This window comes from Pezoporus wallicus, unplaced genomic scaffold, assembly GCF_028554395.1.
Source record: "Pezoporus wallicus isolate ANWC-B61680 ecotype Strahan unplaced genomic scaffold, APGP_CSIRO_Pwel_v1 contig_3817, whole genome shotgun sequence".
NCBI lineage: Eukaryota > Metazoa > Chordata > Aves > Psittaciformes > Psittacidae > Pezoporus > Pezoporus wallicus.
Window position 1 is genome coordinate 4,350,280 of NW_026635157.1, and position 24,797 is coordinate 4,375,076.

General features: G+C 42.6%; 1 protein-coding gene across 1 annotated transcript in view; it reads right to left on the reverse strand.

Annotated features, from left to right (window-relative positions):
- The window catches only part of EZR (ezrin), a 35,456-nt gene extending 22,421 nt beyond the window's left edge, over positions 1-13,035 (reverse strand). The window contains exon 1 of the mRNA XM_057406826.1: positions 12,918-13,035. Within this exon, the coding sequence (XP_057262809.1) occupies positions 12,918-12,929 (12 nt within the window). The 5' untranslated portion in view covers positions 12,930-13,035. The remainder of the gene's footprint in view (positions 1-12,917) is intronic.
- Between the last annotated feature and the right edge of the window lie 11,762 nt (positions 13,036-24,797).

The window sequence follows — 24,797 nt, forward strand, 5'->3', positions numbered from 1 at the left end:
TACATTCTGAAGTGCTGTGCCTGCACAGCATGTACTGTGAAAACCAGCATGCAGGCCTGTTAAGGTTTCTTGCACATACGTGAACTGACCATATAGAACACGGACATGCTTTCCTCCCAAAAACAAATAAGAGAAAGTGGTGCTATTTTAATATTCTTAAGAAAACAGTAGTATTAAGCTTGCATACACACTTCTGCAGGCCTACTCTTCTGCCACACAACAACTACTATTGTACTTGTAACAAACAGCAGACAAGCTTTTTTGTCCTGATTTGCAATGCACCTGCATGGACAAAATAATTTCATTTCAACCTTAGCAACCAGACCTGTTCATAGATGTGTGTAAATGAATCTGGTAATAAGAAAAGTGATTTCATGTAGCAGCTTCAGAAGGACCCTGAAAATGCTCTTTATTCTTCCACCTTCCATGCATTAATGCTCTTGGGTTCCAGACCCAACAATAAAGGAAGATATTGTCCTAACTGATGGAGTACCTGTAATCACAGCTCTTGCAAACTCTTCTGGGAAAACTTTCAATTTCAAATTAGGAAAAAAAACCAAACCAACAATGAAAAACAAAACCAAACCCCTAGGGGCTCCAGAGCTCAGAGCTGACCTGCTCACAGCTTCAGTGTCTGCATTTCTTTATCCTCCACAAGTTATTTCAGCCAACAGCCAATAGTTCAGACTGCACAGAGGGCAATTCTGGGAGGGTCAGCAGAGCGAATAACCCAAGCAACCAGAGAGGTATTAGTTCAATGTATTATGTTATTCTTTAGTACTTCTCAATGTGTCAAGAACATAGCGCTTAGAGTCAATTCTCTTTCTTCTCCAACAGAATAACCTGCCTGATGGATTGAACTTCATCTGTTATATTTGATGGGATCCCATATGACAGACTAGGCATACAACAAATCTGAGCCATGTGAAATGACAACTAAATGACAAGTTGCACAACTGAATTATCCATAGCTTCTGTCAAAGCAAGAGATAGTGTCACGAATATCAAGTAAATGATTTACTGCTGCAGGACTGCCAAAACATGACTTCCTTCCCAGTTAAGCTCAGCACTGTCACCTTGCTGAAACTACTGCAGGGACATGTATTCTGACCTTTCCATGGCAGACCAGGATCTTGAAAGGGGGATGGATGAGAGTGTGCTGGGGTGGAGTAAGAAAATGTAGTTAGGTATTGTCACAGTCCCTGGAAGATGGAGTGCATTTACAGGTTCACAAACAGCACCTAGTCAAGAACAAAACGGAAACTTTTGAAGGACAGGGATGGACCTCAAAGGTCTTGGTATAGTTGCAGGTGTTATAGTTGGAGATGTGAGAACGTACAAGACGCAGACAAAGAACAAATTACAGGCTTGCAAACAATGGGCTACACACAGCAGGACTGTAGACTGTAGTCTATTATAACGCCCAGAAAAGCACCACATTTCCTGGTGTGATGCTATTGCATAGGAGAAAAAAAAATAAAAATCACATTCTTGAGTGTATTTGTCACCGGATGCAGGACAGAAGGTGACTCTTCTGTTTTGTTTGCCTGACGACTCGCCAGTTGGAATGCTGTCACCCAAATTTGAATGTTTCTTTTGGAAGGGAGCAAGTTAATCAAGGGGAGTTTGCACTAATCTGCAGGTCAGGTGGGTTTGGGTTGGTTAAATGTTTCAGGGCTTTTTTGGCTGGTGCTTTGTTTTGGTTTTGAGTGTTCTTCCTTCTCTTCAAGCAGAGGGGCTGGTTCGCTAGCATAGTGCTGATCTTTTCCAAACAGGAGTTGTCTGTAACATGATGTGCTTATGGAGAAGACAAGAACTTTTAAACCTTACCCAAAAGCTTATTTTGCAGGTTAGATAACAGGAAAAGAATCAATAATTGCTGGAGTGGTAAAATACTGGGATACTATATAACCATTGCTGCAGCCTTCAGACAACTTAAGTTCAGATCCTCCCCAGTGCTACGTTTTTACAATTTAAAGGATCTCCAAGAATCTAAAATGAGAAGGCAAATGACAAACCTCCAAATTCCAATTGCTCTTCTGTGGGGAGAATACGATTCCCAAGGGAGTGTGAAAGAGACGTACAACCCAGCACCAAAGCAAGCTTTTAACACATTCCTCTCCTGCTCCCATGCCCGGATCCTTTCTGAACTACCTGCCCAGCACCTAGCATTTCAGAGGGCAATGACAGCACAACGAAAGAGTCCCAAGTGTTCCCTTCCACACTACAGAGCACAGTTTGCTAACAAGGATGAAAACAGCTTCATCAGTTCACAAAACACAAATAGGGGACGACCTCATTGGCATCCACTTGACTGACAAGGCAAGCTCATTTCTCCCATTTAACTGACCCAGTTTCTCAGCATACCATGTTAAATCAAGAAGACCTGACTGTGAACCAAAGGACACGCTCCATTTCAAATCTCATTGTGTTAAACATTGCTTCCTCTTTGCAAATAAATGGGAGCATTAAGTCACCTTCCACTGGAATTCCTGCAAGTCTATGAAGCAGAGTTAGGTACTGCTGTATCTGCAACAGGTACAATTGGAGCTAAGTAGGCTGGTCTTTGTTTCTTAGAACCTTGCTCACCTTCCTGGAGAGGAGGAAATACCACTGAGGGTAAATATCATTTATACAATAATCTAGAAGCTAGTAGTTACTTTAATATTGCCCAGCACAGTTGTTAGTCTTAACTGCTAATCGGTAAGTACAATGTTAGTAATGCTAATACTAACTACTAGTGCTTAAATGCTAGTACAAGCAACAGCTTGTACAACCATATTGTTGATAGTAATCCTTAGTATTTACGGAGCAGTAACTATATCAGCTATACTTAACTGAAATTTCTTAAGCTTACTAAAGGCAGTAAGAACCCAGGTATTCGCTGCTCTTATGTAAAGTGAAGGCACCTTGCAACAACTTACATAAAATAAGTTCTTCGAAGGAGAAAAAGTACTTTGAGTAGAAGCCAAAAATAATTTTGAAGTGAAATCTGAAAGCTACACTCTTTTGAATGAAAGACAGGGGGTAGGGCAGGCAGCAGGGCTCACACGGGCAGGAAAACCTTGAACACCCAGATGCGGGAGTCATCCAGAAATTCCAGTTTTAGCAGGTTGAATCTTCAGGACAAACCTCCCTCTCCCTCCCAGCATACACGAACAGATCACAAGAAAGCCAACCTACTGCGTTTGGTTTTGCAGCCAGGTCACTTGACTCTTCTTCACGAGACAACATGAAGTCCTCCTTATAATTAAACATGAAGATAATCCTAGACCGTAAATTCAAGCCTTTTTAGTTTAGATAGGCATGTAATTTAGATGGCATCTTCTTCTGCACATCTCAGTTTCCTTAACTGAAGCCTGGTATATCTTCTGTCAGCATATAATAAATGCGTAGCAGGCATCTGCATGTAAAGCTGAGAAGCACCCATGGCTGTAATTCAGTTCTTTATCTTTGGTCAAGCAATAATGTTCTGCATGCCAGAAGATCAGGAAGATTTCATGCAGGTGTGGCAAGCCCATGTGATGCTGCACCTCTGAGAGCCCTGGTTCCCAAATGCCTCTCTCAGACTTCCAACGTCCTCCACCCCTGGTCAGTTCTCTACAGTTAACATGAGTTGCTCAGTAAAACCTAGGAAGTACACTTCCCAGAGAAAAATATTTCTCCACCCACCAAAGTTCCCCCCAGCTCTCTCCTAACAAGCCAACTGCATCAGTCTGTTTCAAGTTAGAAATAACTGGGCGGAGAGGGAAGAGAGAGGCCTTTCCAAAATTTTAGAATTCCAAAAATCTTTTTAACATACAAAGTTACCTTGGGACAGGCCTATGTTCTGGCAAGACATAAACCAATGCAGTTTAAGTCTGAAAGGCCCCAGGATGTTGCCCTTAAAGCTCGGTACTCAGAGCCCAGATGTTTCTCATGCAAAACACCTGCTCTCACTTTCCAAGAGGGACGTAGGAATGGTTAACTCTGAACACAGACAACATTAGGAAGCAGCAGGAGGGTGTATGGTGTTCTATTGAAATACATTAACATTCACTTTAAAGACTCTCTGATACTGCATAAATACTCTATTAGCATTGTCAGAATATCTGCATACAAGCAGCAGTAAACTCTTTAAAGAAGGAACACAGCGCACAGTAGAAGCCAGTGACAGCAGGCTCAGCACAATACTGCTGCTTAGGTGAGCCATTTGTCCTCAACTAGATGGATGTTAGGATACATTTAGGAACACAGACTGGAAAAACAAAGGTCTTTTGCACCTGCAGGATAAACATGGAGGGAAGCTACGGGCTACTGGATCAAAGTCCTTCATACATAGACATTTATCATGACAGCTGCTGCATCTAATTGGACATAATGAAGTTGTGAAACTGAGGCTTTACACATGAAGTTTAAAGAACCCACAACTAGTTCTCAAATAAGCTTTATCTCAAGAAGTCACCAGAGCTCAGAACAAATTAGATAATCTTTTGGGGTCTACCATCAGAAACATCAGCATGGGGCCAAGTGCAGATAATACAGAATACAGAAGTTTAATATCTCAACTTTTATTATCATTTTAGTCTTTTTGACAATTTAACATCTCCAATATTTATGTAAGTCAGCTAAATATGATCCTTCTGCAATCCTCACAAGGGAAAAGAAAAAATTAGTATCTTACAGGCTTTATCCAGAACACAAACATCATTTCATACCTCTGCTTGGCTTTCTCATTTGGAAACAGACACACACCAATTCAAGTAAAAGCTGAACTCCACACTACAAAGTCACAACAAACAGGGGCAGGGCCTGAAGGCATGAATAACCTAAATAAAAGCTGTAACAGCCTCAGAGCTTCCCCTGAATCCAAGTACCAATGCTGCTGCCTTTTATTCTAATGCTTATGCAGAGGAACAGGTTCTGGAGACTAATGTGCATGGAAAACCCAGAGGCATTCTGGAGAGTCAAAAGTCTGACAAATGCTCACCTGGAGACCAGGCAACAACACAGCCTATCAGTACACAGCTCTTTACACTTTCAATAGACCCTGCATGAACCGCACTCATGCAAGGTACAATGACTGTTGTTCTGAGGTGGAAGAAAACCACATTATACTGGAGCAGGGTGAGCTGTGTGAATACAAGGAAAGTCTATGATTTACTCTTTCATAGGATTATGCCCAGAGGATTTAAGGGGACCAGGAACAACTGTTGGAGAAATGTTCTCAACAACTCTGCTCTTCCCAGATGGAGACATTACAGAATACAAAGCAGTATTTTCATAGATGTGAACAGGAAAGAGCTCAAGGATGTTCAAAAAAATTGAATAATTTCCATTCAAGGATCAAGTCCCTAAGCTAGTTAAGAACTTCTCAGTTTGGAAGAAAATTAACTAAGGCTAGGACATAAGAGCATACAGATTCATCAGTTACATGAATAGGGTGGAAAAGGGACACACGCTCATTGCTCTACCAACAGAATAACTACAGGGCATCACCACTGAACAAGAAAAAAGGTTTTCAAGTAGTGCTATAGCAAGGAGTTTTGTAGATAACTTTACAAACAACCTGAAGGTTATCTAGGACAGCCTTTGTTAAAACATACTGTGGACATTAGAGTTCACATGGTTTCAAGGGGAGACTGGACAAGTTCTCAGAAATCCACTTAGTAACTCATTATATAGGAACTTTCAATACCTCAGCAGCTCAGAGGAAAGCAATGGTGCATTATCCCTGAAATACTCTTCCACAGGCCAACACCAGAGGTGTACTATTAGGCTACAGGGGCTTTCCACCTGACCTACAAGGACAGCCATGTTCTTATACAAAGGAGTCAAAGTGCAGAAGGAACATGAACTCCATTTTCTTAAGGATAAATGGCCTTGTGTAACTTGTTATGCTACTCAGTAATGATGTATGTTCATTCTGCATTCAAGATATGAATCCATTTGTCAGAGGGATTTACTGACTTAATATCCCACCCTTGTGTTTTACCTGTCCATAATCAGTCTCTTTCATTTTACCTCATGGACTTTGGTGAAATGTATCACATGGCATTTGTGAACTTTATAAGTGTGATGATATGGTGTGATCACCTCTGATAGCTTAATAACCTGTTCTACGTCCAATACACTACAGTGCTTACACTTCCCAGTAAGGTACTTCAAATGGTATGCAACAAGCACTATTTGCTCCCAGATAAAGGTAGGTAGGTCAGTGCAAGTCCTGGAATGTCACCTAAGCACAAAGATATTGTTCTTGAGAAGTTATAGATTGTACAGGAAAAGTGACTGGAAGGATCAGGTCCTTCCTGACCCCTAAAATAGCTTGAGGGCTTCCGAGACAAAACTTTCCACAGGCCCTTCACTACAGATGTCTGATGACAAACAAATATGTACCAGTGACTCCCAAAGCATACCCAGAGCACAGTGGGGGCAGAAAACATGCCAATTTTTAACATGGAAAGCTACTCTCTCCCACACTGACATCACCGAGTATCAATTATGCAAATCCACCCACCAATTCACACCACACACTTTGTGCACCTGGAGCTTTCTGTAACCACTTACCTCTACAAAAAGTGAAGCAAGCTAAGCTTTCACAACTGAAGTGTATTCAGCTTAGGTGTTAAAGAATTACTTTAGCTCCCACAAAGATCTCTGAAGTCCAGATCCTATAGCATAAACTCTGAAGTCCTCTACAGGCTAAATTCAGGCACACCACTACAAATGTGAGATTCTTAAATTTCTACTTCTTCAGGTAGCAGGCAGCCCATGAATCTCCTCTATGCATCTGCAGAATGGTGATCTGGCAGAACCAAGCAGCTCTAGACCCATTTCACAAGCCTGCTCAAGATTCATCAGCTGGGTGTCCACGCATTTGCAAACTCAGAGGAGCCTTTCTCACACACCTCACACTGGGTCTAGAGCTACCACAGCAAACAGTGATGTTTTCATGCAAAATCAAGAGATGATAACAGTGATATCTCTGAGTTTTACACAATAGCTAGAGCACTTGCTCCTGAAAGTGGGATGGAGAAGTAAGTGCACAAATACCCTCTCTCAAAAAGGGTAATTCCATACTCCCTTCTCGAAGCTAGCAGGCAGCCACAGACCATGTGTAGGAGCGCAAGCACTTCTTACATTGAGCCTATGTAGTAGGTAGCCAAATACAAGTCCTTAGTCATCAAGCAACAGTTTCTGTTGCTTACTCAATTAGAAGATGAAAGTCCCACATGTTAATTCTTAGACTAAGGATTTTTACTTCGACAGCTGATAGTATCAGGTGCTCATCAGTCACAGCTGAGCACGTGGCTGCTACTCATGCTCTCTCAAAGGTGACAGCAGATGCGGAGAAGGCAGGTGACTTTTCCCCCATTATGAAATAGGAACTAGAAAGAAAAACAAAATATGGATTTGAATGGATGAGCAACATGGAGCTATTCAATATGGTTAGCTGTTACACTGAGCTATGCCTTGTTTCCAGCCTCACATAGTAACAATTTTCTCTCTTTCCTAAGGGAAAGGATCCCATTCACTGCTTAGTAAAACCACAGATTTCAGTTGCTTCTGCAAAAAGCTGTACTTCTCATCTCATAGGCTAAATGCTATCTAATTCTGAAAACAGGCTTCAAAGCAGTCACACAAGACAGCTAAAATATATTACTTAACACAGAATGCAGTGTGGTTCAGTGATCTTGGGCAGCACTGCCTTCCTTCAAGGTCAACCGAGTGATTATGGGATTTACAGTGCACATAAAGCTCTTTGGACACAGAGTGCCAAACAAGAACACCACCAATGCGTGAATCTTCAGTGGTCATCGAGAAGTCTTACTCTCAAAAAAGTCCTGACGTACCACAGCTGTTTTCATGCCAGAGGAAGACGTGGGCAGAGGGAGGGGGAGGAACAGGAAGGCTTATCTCCCCCCTTAAGAAGGCTAAGAAATTCTTTAAGTAGTGACTAACATAACAGTTAACACCCTTGACTTCTCTGCAGCATCTAACATCCCAGAACAAACAGTCCTCAGAAACGCTTACTCAGCTCGTATAGTAAATCAGGATTTTGCAAAATTGTGAGCTCAGTCTCTTATAACTTCAGTCATCTGTGAAATACTCTTTACACTTATTAATAGAATTCTCCACCTTCCTTTGCAGCTGAGTGGGAGTTATCACATTTGGCAAATGGAAGCTTCCTTACATTTCCGTTTTGCACCAGAGTATATTCCTCCTGGTATCAAGTAGACTGCATTGGGTACTTACTTACAAGGAAAGGGTAAGATTTTATTCCTGACTAAATCTATAGCTATCCATAAGCTAAGAGTATTTTAATTAATTATGAGCACTTAAAGAAAAAGATAAAAAGATATTAAAAAATATATTCTTAGTTCACTTACAGCAATCTGCTGTGAAGAACTTGGAAATAAAACTGCTATGTGTAGTTAGAAGATACACAGTCAAAAATAAATTAGGAAGATCTGGGCACAATTACTAGTATTAATTTCTTGTATGTAGAACAAATTCCTACCGCAACACTTGCATCTCTGGGCTGGCTTATGGAAACTTGCTGAATTTTAATAACAGAATCTGTTCACAGACAGCTAAAAGTCTGGCTGAAGGCTTGCATGCTGTCTCCAACTGTTTGTTGTTTTTTTCCCAGCATTCATGTATATTCAACATCAAACACGTATGGAGGACTTGTCTAACCATGCAATGCCTAGCACACACTAGCACAACATAGGGCGGGGAAAAACCTTTTGAGTCATCAGTTCTAGTTCCCCACTCCTACAAGCAGGAGCATTAAATTGTGTCCTTGTCAAACTTTATCTTAAGGGATGATAACTCTTGGAACAGCTCAATAAAAAACCCACAAGAACAGGGGTAAAAAAAAAAAAAAATTTAAAATCACCTACCAATAAAAAACCAACCACACACACTTAACTGCTCTAATGTTTAGAATTCTCTTACACCACAAGTTCTGCTTAAAGCAGTTCTTCCTCTTCTTTGGCACTTAAACTCCTTATGTTTCATAGAGGGGAAGGAAGAGCTAGCTTGTTTAATTCTACCAGGCTAAACTTGCCAAAAACTCTTATCGTGAGGTGGCTTTCTGCCTCTAGTCATCCAAAAACCCATCTCTAAGTTCTGCTTTGAATTTCTCTCTCCTGGACATAGATGATAAGTATGCAAGGAAAGATCTCAATAGCACCTTCTGTTAATGCTTTCCATTCAAGAAACCCTATGCATTGCAGATAACATGGACAAGAGAGTCATACTGCCACCATCCATATTCTCCTATCATATATAGTGAGGGACCTTCTTCCCCCTACCCCTCTAAGTTTAACTACTACAATAGGACCTTATTACCATCAACCCTCCAATCCCTTTATACAGTGCCCCCCCGTATCAATAATACCCCCCTCAATCAACACCATGGCATTAGCAGATTTCATGAGCATGCTTTGCTTCCCGACCACAAGCCATTAATAAAAGTATTTAAAAAAAAAAAAAAGGCGCTTCTGGATATTATTCACTTGTATGTTCTCTTTAGCACCAGACTCCATTTACTGCTGTCCTCTCTACAGAGTTTTACATACATGCGCCCAAGTATTAGAAGTTCTTGTGTGACACTACATCAAACACGCTACTGAAACGCTGAATTCATTTCTCATGAATTCTCTAGAAGCTTTTTCTTCTAGAGAAAACAAAAACCAACCCAAACCTCAAACAAAAAAGCCCTCCACCTTCACTAAAGTAACAGCGAATGCAGCTAGGTGAGATCAAATGAACAGGCCTATAGACTAGAGATCATGTTTCCTCCTCTTTCAGTAAGTACTGTTCATTAGTCCACAGCCATGCTGTTGTAGACACAATTTATAAGATTGGCTTGTTTTGCAAAAGGATATAATTCTGCTGGAACACCATCCATTCAATGAGTCAAACAGAAATAAGCTAGTAACATGCATCTATGAAAAATGCAAACAGCACAGACACTCCAGTAATGAAAAGATGCCAGGCTGAGTTTATTCACTGTTTCACTTCTTCCCAGGTAACACAGCAAGATTTGGCCAAGATGACATCTCTTGCATTTCCTTACATAGCAATTCACCAGCTGTAAAGCCCAAGGAATCTCTGCACAGACTAGATAGAAATTATGTATCTGAACTGTTGATGAGCTCCCTCCCAGCCACAACCCCTCCACTAACTGGGTACAAGTTACATACTTACAGCTTACCTCAGAGACAACTCATTATTTTGTAACTGTTACACATGGTAGAATGCCTGCATGAAATTATAGATTAACACTTGCCTATATTAACAAATGTATTTATTTCACAATTATTTTCTGGACTGTTACTAAAATTAGAGCATTGTAAACATGCATCAGATCCAACTAATTGTGATTAAATGCTGCCACAGAATCTGCAATACTGCTGACTTTCTACACTTCACTTTGGTACACAATTAAAACAAAATCACTAACTTTCCAGTGCTAATAGGCTTAGTACCTGTTTACTGTGAAAGAACGAATTACAAACACTACCTATAAGCTTTGTGCATGCAAGCACAGTTTTTGTTAAAAATTTCATATAAAGGTTTAACTTAGTAGTTTGGGGGTTGGGGGAGAGCTGCCAAAATACTGCTATCATCTTAATTTTCACTTGTAAAGAATGGATGACCAATGTGTCAAACTTAACCCACAGCAGCACGAAGACTGCCAAGCAACATCATATTTACTTATGCCATGCAGACAAGACGCATGCAAACAAGCATAGGTAATAAATATTTAGTACCCATGTCAAATACTCATCAGAAACTAAAACTACTTCACTGTGTGTCCCAAGAGTTCATGCCATCATTCCTCACACATGCCAAAGGCTGTTGTCTCACTTGTCCTGAGCACAGTTCTGCCTCTGGAGCGACAGCTTCACATCTTCTCCCCCTGTTCTCTACAAACTGACAGAAATCCTATTTAGCTGTATTAAGACTAAATGAGCTGGGTTGGGAAGGATCCAAATCCAGTCTCAGTCGGAAGCAGTGTGCTTTATTAAAATAACCTGTGCAAAACTCCTCCTTTCTGTATGAAGTAAGGTAGCAACTACCCCTATGCAACAGTAGATTTTAAAAAAAAAAAAAGCCACTTATATTGTACAAACTATTGACACAGTCTGGTCCATGAATCCCAGCTAGTAGGTCACGTCTCACAAACCATTATCCACCTTGGCTATTCAGTCAAGAAACAAACAAAAATCACCATCTAGGAGGGAATATGAACATAGTCATGTCAGGTAAAAGGATGAACGCAGCCTTATGTTTTCCACAAAGTAAAAGAGTTTTTCCACACTTATCCATGGCTTCCAGTACGATTTAGGCCTAAACCAGGATTTCAGATTATTCTGACCAGGATATTTCAAGAAAGCACTCCGCAATTAGCAAATGGATAATAAGGCAGAGAAAGATTATTCACACATGACCTTTTATATCCATGCTTTGTAAACCATTTGCTCCTCCAGCTGCAGAAGGGTTCCTTCTGTACCTATTTTTATATGCAGTAATAAATCACCTCCTACTAACGAAATACATCTTAAGACTGAACAGTTCTTAAAATGATTGAGCATCCTTTTTTTTTTTCCCTTAAATTTTCAGTAGGTTTACAGAAACTGCAATGTTAACCCAAGCACTCCTTTGGGGGGGGGGTGGGTGGGGGGTGTGTAAGTTAACCTCACTATAATGTTATGGTGGTAAAACATCAATTGCTTATTACCCTTAAGATAAGCTTGTTTACTCTTTATTTCACAAGGTGTAGCTAATACTTACCCAAGTCCTTCACTGCACTGCATTTTAAGAAATATTGCCTCTATCGAAAATAGATAGCAACAACAACCTGTTCCGATTATGCCCTTCAGAGTTCAAAAGTGGGTCTGCTCCAATGACGGCTCAGAGCTTTGCATCAGGCAGTTGGTTGCCCAAGGGAATTATCGTTTCTAACTGACAGAGGAGCAGCAGACTTTAAAACAAAACAAGTAAAAAGACCCACCAGATGATCAGGAAGGGGTGGGGGGTGCGTCAAGAAAAAGGAGAGATGAAAGACAGCCAAGTTTTTAAATTGAAAAAAAGAAAAGTAACCAAAACCCCAACCAAAACACCCTACACACAAACAGAAGAAACGGGGTTTTGATAACAGCTGGTAAAGAGCACTGTGGAGAACTGTATTAACAGTCCCTGTATTTAGCTTTTAGATCACAAAGCAAGGAAGGGGAAAAAAAGGTTTCTCCCGCGTTTACAGACAAATATGTGTTTCCTGTACATAAATACACGGTCCATGCAAATAGTAAATGGAAGTCAGATCAGTTTTGCCATCTCTCCCACAAGTGGGAGTGCGTTGGAAGCAATTCTTTCAAGAGTTGCTCGGGAGATCTGTATGCTGCCATCATGGAGTACTGCAGAAGCCGGAGCCATCCACCGTTCCCCCTCTCCAGCACTGCTCCCCAGGCTCCTTCCCGCTCTCCCAGCGGGGCGCTGGGACGGGAAGGGAAGGGGAGGCGCGGCGCCTCAGCCCACCCGAGGAGCCGCTGTCCCGCCAGCGGCCCGGCGCCCGCCCGTTACACCTCGGCGCCGAAAGCGAGCTGCTCCAACTGCTCCTCCCGCCTAAAGTTGGCTGGGTCTGGAGCTACCGGGTAAGGCGCGGGGGGTGCCCGCAGCTCCCTCCTCGTACCGCGGAGAACTTCTGCGAGCCCAAAAGCCCCGTCCCGGTACCGGGAGCTCGGGGGCTTAGACTCAGTTGTCTCAGTGGAAGCGGAAGGAGCCCGGCGAAAGCGCGATGCCGCAGCCCCAGGGGTGACAGCTCCGCCAGGCGCCCAAGCTCGGGCAGCCCCTAAACGGCCCCGCGGAGTGCGTGCCTGCCCGCCTGCCTCCCTTCCTTCCCTCACCCGTGCCCCGCTTACCGGCTTCGGCATTTTGCAGGCTGCTGGTGCTTCTACTCCTGAAACAAACGTTCATGCAGCGGCTGCCTCGCCGCAGCCGAGTGCCCCGTGAGGAGGAGAGGGGTGAGGAAGGAGCCGCTCTGGGCCACAGCACAGCCCACGAGTGCGGCGCCAGCCACCCGGCGGCGGTTAAGTACGCAGGTGGGGCCGTGGCGGTGACTCAACGCCGCCGGCCATTATCCGCCGCTCCCCCCGGCGCTTTCCGAGAGCGGCACCGGCCTCGCCCAGCCACCGAACACCCCCCGGCGGCCTCGCCTCGATGTCCCCAGAGCGCAGGGGGACCCCACGTTCCGGAGCGCTCAGTCTCTGCAGAGCGAGAGGCAGACACCCGCGAACTGTCGCCAACAGGTGTCGGAGGGCGGCGCCGCGCCGGTAACCTCCAGGCACAGCTGAACCGCGGCGGAGCTTTCCGTCTTCCGTCGTCTCCTCCCTGTGCCCTCCACAGCACGACCCTCACCCGTGGTGCTAAGCCCCGCCACCTACACACCGCAACATGGCCGCCTGGGCGAGACCCGCCGCCACGCCCGCACCTGCCGCAGCTGGGGCCCAGCGGGCCGGCCCGCTTGGGCGCGGTGGGGCCGGTGTTTTCCAGTCCTGCAGAGGGCTCAGGGACGAGAAGGGTATGAGGGAGGGCTGCGATGTGCGGGCTCACCGGCGGCCCTGCCTCCAAGAACGGGGCACCAGTTACTGCTTCATGCGATGGTGGGCACTGGTGCTTCTTGGGTTTTATTGATAGTCTGTAACAGTCGCTGTTTCCTGAGGTGCAAAGTCGGGAGATAGGGCTACTTAGCAAAACGCAGGATTGCACTGTGTATTAAAGCACGTTTTCAGCCATAGGAGCAAGAGATAAATATTTGAAAATCCATGAAAAGAGTATACTTCAGTTGGCCCTGATCCTTCATCAAGACTAAAAAAGATCACTCAGACTAACAATTTATAGGCACACAGAGATGACAAAGTCTGTGTCTTTGCCCCTTGTTCCTTCTTCCTCCTCCTCCATGTGAACGCACTCCCGCAGCTGAAGTGCCTGCCAGCTCTGCAGGAGCTGCTGGCCTCCCACATCTCCTCGCCTGGCTGGTCGCAAAAGCACATTGTATTTACATAGTCATGGGCAACGGCCTGTAGAGGACAGCCCTTCCGCTGTGCCGGCAATGGCATCCAGTCGAGCTGTGAAATTAAGTAAATCACACAGCCTGGACCCGAGCTGCTGCCTGCGACATCCCCACTTGAAGCGGTGTCTGGCTGTTTGGTCAGAAAAGGCAGAGGACAAGATGAGGGAGGCACAGGACAAAGCAAATAACAACCCACTCAATGGAAAATATATAGGGCAGGAGATAGCCTGGGAATGTTCAAGGGATGGTAACAAAAAGGACATTCCTAACAAATATAGGTCCTGTATTGGAGGAGATCAAAATGGTGTCTTCCCTTACAGAGTCTACTTGGCAGCCATTGGTAGTGCCCCATTGAAATAAAAGAATCATTATGGTGTCAGGTCTGTGAGAGAAAGAGGAGAGCAGCAGTGACGGGCTCAGAGAATTCACAGTTGTATTCCTGTTGCATGATCCTCAGGGATTACGGGAGGCTTTACCATCAAAACAGAGGCATGGGGGTGGCAGCTTGCAACAGCAGGTGAGACAAAACAGTCTGAGCTGAACAGCTACCAAGAAAAGGGCTATGGGAACAAACATCTTTGAGAAACAGATTTGGCCTCCATTTTCAGATGAAACAATTCCACTAAGATTTACGTGGGTCCAGTTAATTTAACAAAATATAATTTGTGGAAAAGACTTTCCATGCTCTTCTCTTAAGCAAAAAGTTTATGCTGGGATTCATGCCTTGTCCAGTAGGATGGTGCTCGAGGCAGACCAGACCAAATTATCATGGTGTTTTCAGTAGGCTACCAAGCACAAAGAACAACCATTCCAGGTAAGGAGTGCTGTAAGAACCCAGCTTTTGCAGCTCTCACTCAGAACCCTAGTTTGTAGGGTGTTGGTTTTTTTTTTTTTTTTGGGGGGGGGGTGTGGAAAAGGATAGAGAGATTTTCATCCTTAGTCTTAAAATCCAGATTTTGGCTGTGATTGGGGGGGGGGGGGAACAGCCAGAACAAGTATGTATGTCTGCATAACCTAGAAACAGGGTTGAACAGGAAGCCCATTTCCATCCTGGGAGATTTCCATTCCCCAAATCCTTTCCTGTCCATAGCTCGACATGGGCTCAGAGACCATCCCCCTGGGGATCCATGCTGGAGCAATTCCATGCCAAAGTGATGCCTCACTTAATCATAATTTCTTCAGTGTCTTGGATCAGTCGGGAGTTTTTTCCACGTTATTTATATATTCAAGCTTAAACCCCTGATTTTTTTTTTTTTTTTTACACTTACCATTTGCTGCTTCCTAACTATACAGACCTGGAGCCAAAAGGAATTTAGGTGACTAATAATTAAGTGTGGCAACATACAATCTTTAGGTTCCTGTTTGCCACGGCACATAACCTTAGTGTGCCATGCTCCCACAATCACCTGCAATGCATGGGGAAAGGTAGGTACCTCAGTGGTATCCAGAACTCCCAGCTTACTCAGCACCGCTCCACCCAAACCCAACCACCATGAACATACTCAGCTTACACAGGAAGAATTGTCTTCTGTGGAAGGAACGAGAACAACTGCCATCTTGGAGTACACATTAGAGAGCCTTTGCCTCCCGGCTGGGCTTTTGCCTTCTGCTAGGTGTGTTTCCAAACCCTCTTGCCTGCAGAGCATGGTGCCTTACTAAACTCTCAGCTAGGTGGGGTAGCGAGGTGTCTTTGTAACAGTATCAAACTCTCTTTTATAGCTGGGTCCCTGAGCTCCTTCTTTTATATTTCTCTCCTCATCTCCCCCCCAAAGGATGGGAAGGTATATAATGCCAGCCCATTCTTCCCTTTTATGCAGAAGCCTACTCACACTTTGCAGATGCCAACCAATCTGGCTCCCCTTTCCTCCAGAGGTGGGGTGAAACCCCTCAGTTTTCTGGTTTTCCTGGAAGTGTCCTGACAGTCAGCATATTGAATTTTTGGAGCCTGGGCACCATGTAAAATACCGATGAGCATCGCCTGAGAATGTTTACAAACTTAATCCCTTTTGGAGTCTGGGTGAGGGAATATTGGAGAAAGCATGAAATGGATGCAAAGGCCTCATCAAGACAGCCTGGGGCAGAAATACAAATATGAAAAAAAGCAGATACAAATGTAGAAGGTGGGGAAATTGAAAGACCTATGGAACTTGGTAACTTTAGGCATTAATGAAGGAAGAGAGATTTTATAGCCACCCTAACTACAGTATCTTCAGTCAGACCTTACAATTAAGCATAAGACCTAAATCAAAATGAAGCCTTTAAGTTACAGGATTAAGACCTGCTCTGATCCATCACTCATTCTTAACTTGCTTTATTAAGAGGATAACATTACTAACAATTTACAGGAATTACTAAGGCAGAGGAGGTGATGAAAGGATCTCAATTGCTCAGCAGGTCAGTAGCAGAACCCAGTTTCTGTTTTCTTCTCTCTAACAGTTCCTGTACCTTACTGACCCCTGACCAAACTCTTTCATCCTCCTCAAGCCTGCCTTTCCTGTTTCAGAGAGAAGACCCATTTAATTTTCCTGTTCTACTTTAATAACATTGCAACTTTAGGTAAAACATTTATGAATTCCAAGTCCTATAGTTATAAAGTGGTTTTTGCTTAACAGGCATGGTGCCAGCCAATTTTTAGTTAACAGAAAACTTCCTAAGACAGACTATCCTGGAACTGGGAAACATGGAATCTTGTGCCATAAAAACATCATGTAAAATCAATAGTCTCAACAAGAAACAGACCTGAACTCCCTGCTTCTCCATATAGAAAGCTTCATCTAGGTTTGACAAGACATAGCTGGAAGAGTTTTGCAGCATCTTTGCTGGTTTGTTTGCAGTTTTACTCTGGGGCTACTTTCCAGTTTACTAATTGGGAAGTAGTAGCCAACTCTGTCTTCTCGATAACTGACAGACTGTGTATTTGGTATAGCAATTAAAATAAAGGACATTCAGTATAGTAGTTAAAGGATGCCATGTTCTTAGCTGTGCTGTATAGATTTAATGAATTTGCCCTCATCTAAGACAGTCAAGAGGGGGATTTTCTTTGTCAATTGGAAGAGCTGTAGGAGAAAAAATAACCTTATGGTGTTATTGGCAATAGCTTATTTTTCATTGTGCATGACTAAATAGGCAGCTTATTCCCCATTGCAGTTTCTGAAATTTTGGCATTATAATTCCTGAAATGTCAGACTCCAGGAAGCATGGCCAAGGACCTTAGCAGTTCTAGTTCCATCTGCACTGAGAACTGCTTCCCCACTGCCCACACTGAGCTTATTGAAAACCCAATGAATTCAGGTCACAGTGGACCAGCATCTATTGACAAAGCACTGTTGACATTCTCTGGGTTTCTTTTGAAGGGAATATATGAGGTAAAAGAGTGCAAAGCTTGTGCCTCATTTTTGGTTGTTCCTAAATGAGAAGCTGCTGCCAAGTTCAGTTAATGTTTTTTTCCCAGTAAGCGTGAGTTCCCACAAGTTGTTTTGTTTTTTTTGTGTAACAGACTGTTAGGTGGGTTCAGGCCTGGAAATAAACCTCATTAAATGATCCAATGGCTACATGCTGGACAACCTTTATCTTTGCATTCGTTTTATTTTCCAGCTGCACCCCTAAGTATTCATTGAGATTACCTGACCCTCCAATTGATCATCATGGAGCCCTATGGGGACATGCTAGGTTATGAAGAAATGTGTATATATATAATGAAGTTTATGAAGGATTATTTTTAAATGTGGTAAGAAGGAAAAAGATGCAGACAAGACTCCAGGCTTTTATCTGGTTTGTTCTTACCTTCCATCAAAGGAGAGAAAAAAATAAGAAGATTATGAACATCTTCTCAGGAAAAATTCTGAACAGTCCCAAGGCCAGTTTGCTTTCAGTTTGTATGACAGCTGTCTTAGTAACAACTCCAGTAACACATTCTTCACTCTTCTTCCACAGGAGACTTCCACAGGAAGTAATGCAAAGTGTGCAATAAAATCTTCTGAAACAAAACGTAACTTGGTATTTACATTTTGAGTACACTGAGACTGAGAAATTATTCATAATAGCTGGGGAAGCCAAGACATAGCAATAGGCAAAATACAGATAAATACTACTTAAAGGCAGGTTTAAACATGCATGTAATCGGGAAAGGAAAATTGATGGTAATCATCTCTGTAACCGAAATCCACAATGAATTATTGATCTTACCAACAAAAATAAACAAATAGAAAAAGCATGGAGTTTTCTGAATCTATTGAATGAGAGCAATCATATTACAAAGCAGTGCTTAAAAATGCATAAAACAACAAATGCAGTTTGTGACATACTGAATTTGTGGAGATAATACCACATGTGTAAATCCAGCCACGTTTGTCCAAGACACAAAGCAAATGGAAAGTAGGGGCAATGCAGCTTTTACATCTCAAAATGAAATACTGATTTTAACGTGTATGAAAGGAAGGGCGTTCCCCTGGTTAAGTAATCTCTATTCCACCTTGATATCTTCCTTTGTGATTTTTTTATTTGGAATCTGATTAAAAGCAGAGCTGAGTGCCATGTACTGCAAATACCCCCTGCACATCTGAACTCTTTCTGTGGGGACCAGCTCTTTCGGTTTTGTTTTTGTTTGTTGGTTTGTTTTTTTTTTTAACATCAAACTAGAGATGTAAAGAGACATTGTTGACAGAAACAGCAGGTCAGATAATGTTAGGTAACTTAGCTTGTGCTAAATCAAGCCCAGATGTGTATTTAGAGCAGGTGTGAGTAGTAAGGAAGGTGGTGGCAAAATAAATGCTCACTGGTTGATAGAGAGAAAAATAATTCATCCGTCTATGTACAGGAGGTTTTTTACTCCAAGTTGTTTTATAATTATATATACTGCTGACATGTGTATTGTTCTCACTGTGGCTGTAAGAGTTCAAAAATATAAATAATTAGCCATTTCAACTAACTAAGAATGCCAAAATTCAGAATTTCAGGGATAAGAGTACAGAGTTCAATGCACAATTAATGGAGATAGAGTACACTTTCTTTTCCTGTGATATGATGCTGACTCACACCTTTTAAGATCAGAAGGACCATGTTGTTTGACTTTCAGCACAAACTAAGCTGTTGAGTTTCACCTGGCAATTCTCAAATTGAGCCTGTAACTTTAGAAAAGCCTTATACCCCCATTTCAAGACTGAATGACAGTGATTCTACTTCCTGCCCAGTTCTCTCCACAGCCAAGTGCTCTTTCAGGACTGGCAGTTGTACCTCCCATTTTAAAGGTCTTCTCCAACCTAGTTAATTCTGTGATTCAGTTTCAGAAGATGCATTATCTGTAATGCAATCTGCAGTTACATACTTAGTCATGATAAAACATGGCCCTTGCCTCAGCCGTGCAGTTTGGAGCTAGTTATCAAATGGCCATTTTCTCCTATTTTTCCCTAATTGACACAGGAAGAAGTTCTGGATGCAGAGGTTACCAGGTGAAGTTCAGAAGGTCCAAATATCACTTTAGACTATTTTTATGCTCAGGACTGTCTCTTTCAGATTATCTTCCCATATTTAGCCTAGCTTCATTTAAGTGCTTTATGCAACAAGGTCTCTCCCCTTTTGAACATTAGAAATCAGGTTTATTTTGTAGTGTAAGGCTAGTTATCCTTAAAAACAGCATTCAATAGCAAGAGAATCAGAAAATATGTAATATTGGGGGCTGCTGTTTATTACTGGTCTGTATATGAGCTTTCCTGATCTGCATCACTTTCTTCTGCTGTAGACAAGAACATTTCCAATCACCATTAGGAGCTGAAGTTATTTCTGCTCCGCTCAGGCTCCAACTGCCCAACAGCAGTGCACACTGCATAGGGAACTCCCAGTGCTGGATTAGGAAAGAATATACAATGGAGACTTCTCTCACAGATAAAGGAGGGTAATTTTGACCTTAGTATGTCATGAGTAAGACACTGAGCTGGAGTCTGAAGTACAAGAATCCACCTATCTCTTGGGAAATCCTCTGTTTGCCCTGTGATAACACAATTATGCTGAAAACAGGCAGGCACTGATAAAGACGTAAGACTAAGTACAAGGCAGGTATAAGCAGGGTGACATTGCTAAACAAAGCAAAACACTGCCCACTTTCACCAGACCTGAATTTTAACTCTAATATTTTGCAAGGGCTTACATGGAACTGTACCTCAATTAAAGATTCATTCATGAGAAAAAGCTATTTGGGTTTCATAGCAAACAGCTCATACACAATTTACAAATGGCTACATATATCCTTAATTAGTTTTCAACAACCCTGCTAAACACTGAGAGCAAACTAAATCCATTGTATGTCAAGGCTGCAAATACATAGTCACTTTATCTAATCAGCCCCAGCAGCCCTAAAGCCAGTAACTCAGAAACAAAGAGGCTACCAAACCAAGTAAGTTCTGTGAGGCCTCCCTGGAGAAGAAGGGGATCAAGTTGATTACTGCTCACCTGTCACACTGAGGCATACAGGCAACTTGAAACAAAGGGAGTTTTCAGTACTTCCCAGTGACACACCTAGTTTGTGAAGTAATTACCTCTGACGCATGACACAAAAGATAAACACCAAGTTTTGTAGCATGTTGTCTAGCAACTCCTCAAAACACTTTGGAAAATATCATTATGCTACCACTAAAACTGCAGGTGAATTTCACCTGTTTGCAGCAGGTAACTCATGACCTAGGTACTAATTGAGCACCACTTCAGCCTTCAAAATAGAGCTGAAGTACTGCCTCACATATAACCAGGATTTCACACAGATTTGATTTGCTCCTTAGGCAAAACAGGGCTCAGCTCACTGTTTCACTTACTTAATTTGTCTTTTGAAGATAGCATGATGAATTATTTGGTCTCTTTTAATAAAAGACAAATGTAAGATGAGGAGGAAAAATCTGTAACATGTAACCTTATGATCACTTTCTGTGCCATGGGTTCATCTGCATGACCTCTCAACAGTTGTTAGCAATGCCTTTGGAGCTGGGTTTGTTAGTCCACTGTTCTGGTTTGACCTTCAAGTGCTTATAGTGTGGGAGGAGAAGGGTGAGGTGCTGCTGGACTCCAGAAGCAGGGTGTTGTGTCCCTTCACCTGGTATCAGTTGAGGGTGAGGATCTGGGTGACTCCAGAGCTAGTGGTTCATGAGCTAATTGCTCAGTATGTTTAATTATTCTGGAGTGGTAAAAAGCATTGTTGCAGCAACCAGACATGAAGTAGAGTTTCTGTATCCAAGAAGATTGTCTGTTTTCCCCAACTACGTCATTTGGCCTTGAGGACTTCGCTTTGGTTTAGCACAAATATATATCCGTTAGAGACTTTCATAGGCTTTATCTCCAAAGCCAGACCCAGCTCAGTCCTAGATCTGAGAGAGACCAGGAGCAGGAGGGCGGGAAATACCTTGTAGACATGAGTGAACCCTATTGTCACTAAGATGTGCTACACTGTTATGTGTGGAATTTTGCTATGAGAAAGTGGGTTTCTGGTGTTGTTCTCCCTAGCTGTGGTCTGCCTGCCAGGGCAGATGTAGAATGAGGTGCCAGTATGTCAGGTATGGCCTTATTTTGCATAGTTCAGTTTTAAGGTGAAGTGCTGTAAGCACTTGGCATGTTGTTACAGTAAGGGCTTCATAGTAGGCCATACCAGGTAACATGGCCTGTTTTTGACTCAGCTTGTTGAAGCTAGTCACCCCAGGAATGGCCTCCGTTCAGAGCGTCCAAGTGCTCTGAGCCTAGGACCATGAGTAGCTTCTTGCTGACTGTCTGTGGAGAAACTGGTCATTAAGGGTGGTTTGCAAAAACCTGCAAGAAGGGCTCAGCCCACTCCAGGCCAAGCCTCTGGGAAAGTTCCCTGTCCTGCTATCCATGGCTGCTCTGCCAGGCAGGACAGCAACACCAAGTGGGAAAACAGTCCTGGCCACTGACCTAGCTTCCCTTCACCTGCCTGACACCATGAGGCAGGAAAATGCCAGAAGGCCCTTGGAGAGGACAACAAAACAGGGTGTGCATATGCAGCTAATTCATGGGGTGGAGTAACAGCTGGACATTGCAAAGAAAGACACTGGTCTCACAGGTGGGGACCACCAACAGAGCAGATGTGCCTGTAAGGGTTCGGGGGCATCCTGGAGACTTGCACCTAAGGTGCTCCCAGAAAGCAATGTGGACAGCACAAATGAAAGCCCTTCAACTGCACTATTTATCTCTGGATCTGAGAGAACCAGGAGCATAAGGGCTGGAAACAACAGGCGCAAGTGTTTCTAGCAACACAAAATTTTTTCCAGTTGTGTTCAAACCAATGGGAACTCTAGTGATCCCTTTAGGAGGCTGTCCCATAAGTGAGCAATGTCACAGGAGGGAACAGTTTTCTAATGTATTATCTCCCCTAAGATCTAAATGTGCTCCTTCCCTGCATTGCTCTCAATACCCTCCACCCCTGTCACCTGAAATAACTGCTCACTCATCACCTTAGTGGGTTTAGCCATGCTGTGCAAATCCAGGGAGATAAGAAACAATATTCTTTAGATAACAGCACAGTCTTGCACAAAGTTCTTTCTTGTCTCAGAGTTCAGTCTGCACCCTTATTTTTTTAAAAAGGGATGTAACAAACCCCCCCTCTTTACAGGAATTACCTTAAAATGCAGCATGCAGTATCATTTGTGCAGTGCTAAGGACTTTTGAAATAGTGGTGGTGTTGCAAGTAAGATTATGGCCACCATTTTCCCCAAGGTTGCCAATGTGTAATATTTGAAACAATCTCTATTTTTTCTGTGTTTCAAGCAGCAATTAAGTATTGTGTTTCAAATGCTACCACACAGCAATAGTGAGTAAATAATGGCTTAAATAAGAAGTAAGAAAAAGATTTGTTTGCTTTTGCAAGTATTAAATTTCAGCAGGACAATCTAACTCAAACAAAGCCCTAAACAAAAGTTTCTGGAATTCCTGACAACCTGAGTTTCATGTTAGACAAGCAGATAATCAAAATGATCTCTCCTGGCTCTAAAATCTCTAACCACTGATTTTTACCGTGGCTGTAAAATTCTGAGATTGCGTTTTTTAACTTGAGGTGTAACATTTTTGTTTAAATTTTTAGTGCATGCGGAAAACAATTGCAGCAACTACACATGGTTAAATGCTTATTTTGGTAATGAGTATCCTTAAAAAAAGAAAACTCAATCCAAACCCCAAAAAACGAACCAGTCAAACTTGCACTGACAACACTGCAGGATTGAAATGTGAATTTAAGTTATTTTCTTGTTCTTCTCATAACCTGGTTATGCCTCCCTTTAGAAGAAATGCAATGATATGTACCCAGATGGATTCAAACTCACATTCCGTAAGCAATCTCAGGACATTAGCAGAAAGGTAATTGAATAATTTTTGGACTCGGTAATTAATTGTGGAACACATTTACAGGAAACTGAGCTGCAGTGGAACCCTACTTGTAGAGAAGAGAATGAAAGCTGCAAATTTCAATGTGAACTTGTGAGTCCATTCCCACACGACTCAAGCTTGCAATCCTAACCCAATGTCAATGCCCTTCAGAGTCAAGACCAGTTCTATAACTGAGAGATTTAGTGGAGAAAATTCCATAACTTCACTAGGACAGGCTCCCATTGTAATTCTTAATTGGTTACTTTAGATTACTCTCTCAGCCAACCCCTGTTAATGTGAAATGATAACCTTGAACTCTGTTCATGGTTTAAGTATTATCGAAAGACCTGCACATAATGTACAGGGACAAAGTCAGAAACTCTTGCACCTGTGTGAGGTCAGAATCAGGCTGATTCTGTCAGCCTGATCACAGAATCACAGTAATCTAGCTGTTTATGGGCCTTATCAAACATCACTGTGTGTGCTAGTCTGGGAATAGAGTTTTCCGGCCTGATTCTGCTACTTTTAGCCATGGTGCTATTACCTGATTTCTTATGCAATCTTATTTAAACACCAGTAGAAGTGGAAGAGGTGAGTTCTGTGTTCTCTAGGAAACTTGAAATGACATGAATGGAGCAAATCAGCGGTTCAGCAATTATAAAAAATTGAGGTAATTCAGGGAAGTTGAAGCAGTCTTGGCCAGTACAGTTGCCCTGTTAATTTTCCACTCAAGCAAGTGCCTGTGTTCTTTGTCCTGGAAAGAAACAGATGAGAAATTCTTTAAAATAACAGATTCCTTTTAATCTAATTTTTTACGTAATGATTTTCAGCTTTCTGTTGTTGTGCTTTTTATCTCCAATATATTTTGTAGTATTATACACATTCTATATATATTGTGTTCTATGTACACATTAATTACATCTGGCTTTGATATGCACAGATTCCTCTCACTCCTTTGAGAAGACTAGTGGTGCCACTGTTTGGTGGCACTGCTCAAGTGAGGAAGGTCAGCCAGATTTGGTTCACATCACACAAGGATGGAGAGGGTAAACATGACCCTGCTCCTTGAATTATTGAAGTATCTCCTTTACTCCTCCTTCTAGGATTATTATCTACACAAGATTTCCAATTTGGATGTATGCTCCTCTGCACCCATGTGCTCCTTCCTAGAGCTCACTCAACAATTCCTTTTGCATCTTCTGACCTGAAGCTGCTTTTTCAATAGTTGTTTACCCAATGCCTGCTCTGTTTCCTTTCACAGCCTGTCAATGGTGCCCTTCAAGCCACTGCATGGTTCAGATCCTCTCAACTCTCCCCATTCCTCCTCATCCCACCTCCCTCACTCCTTACCCCAGCTGGCAGCTGGGAAGGCAGC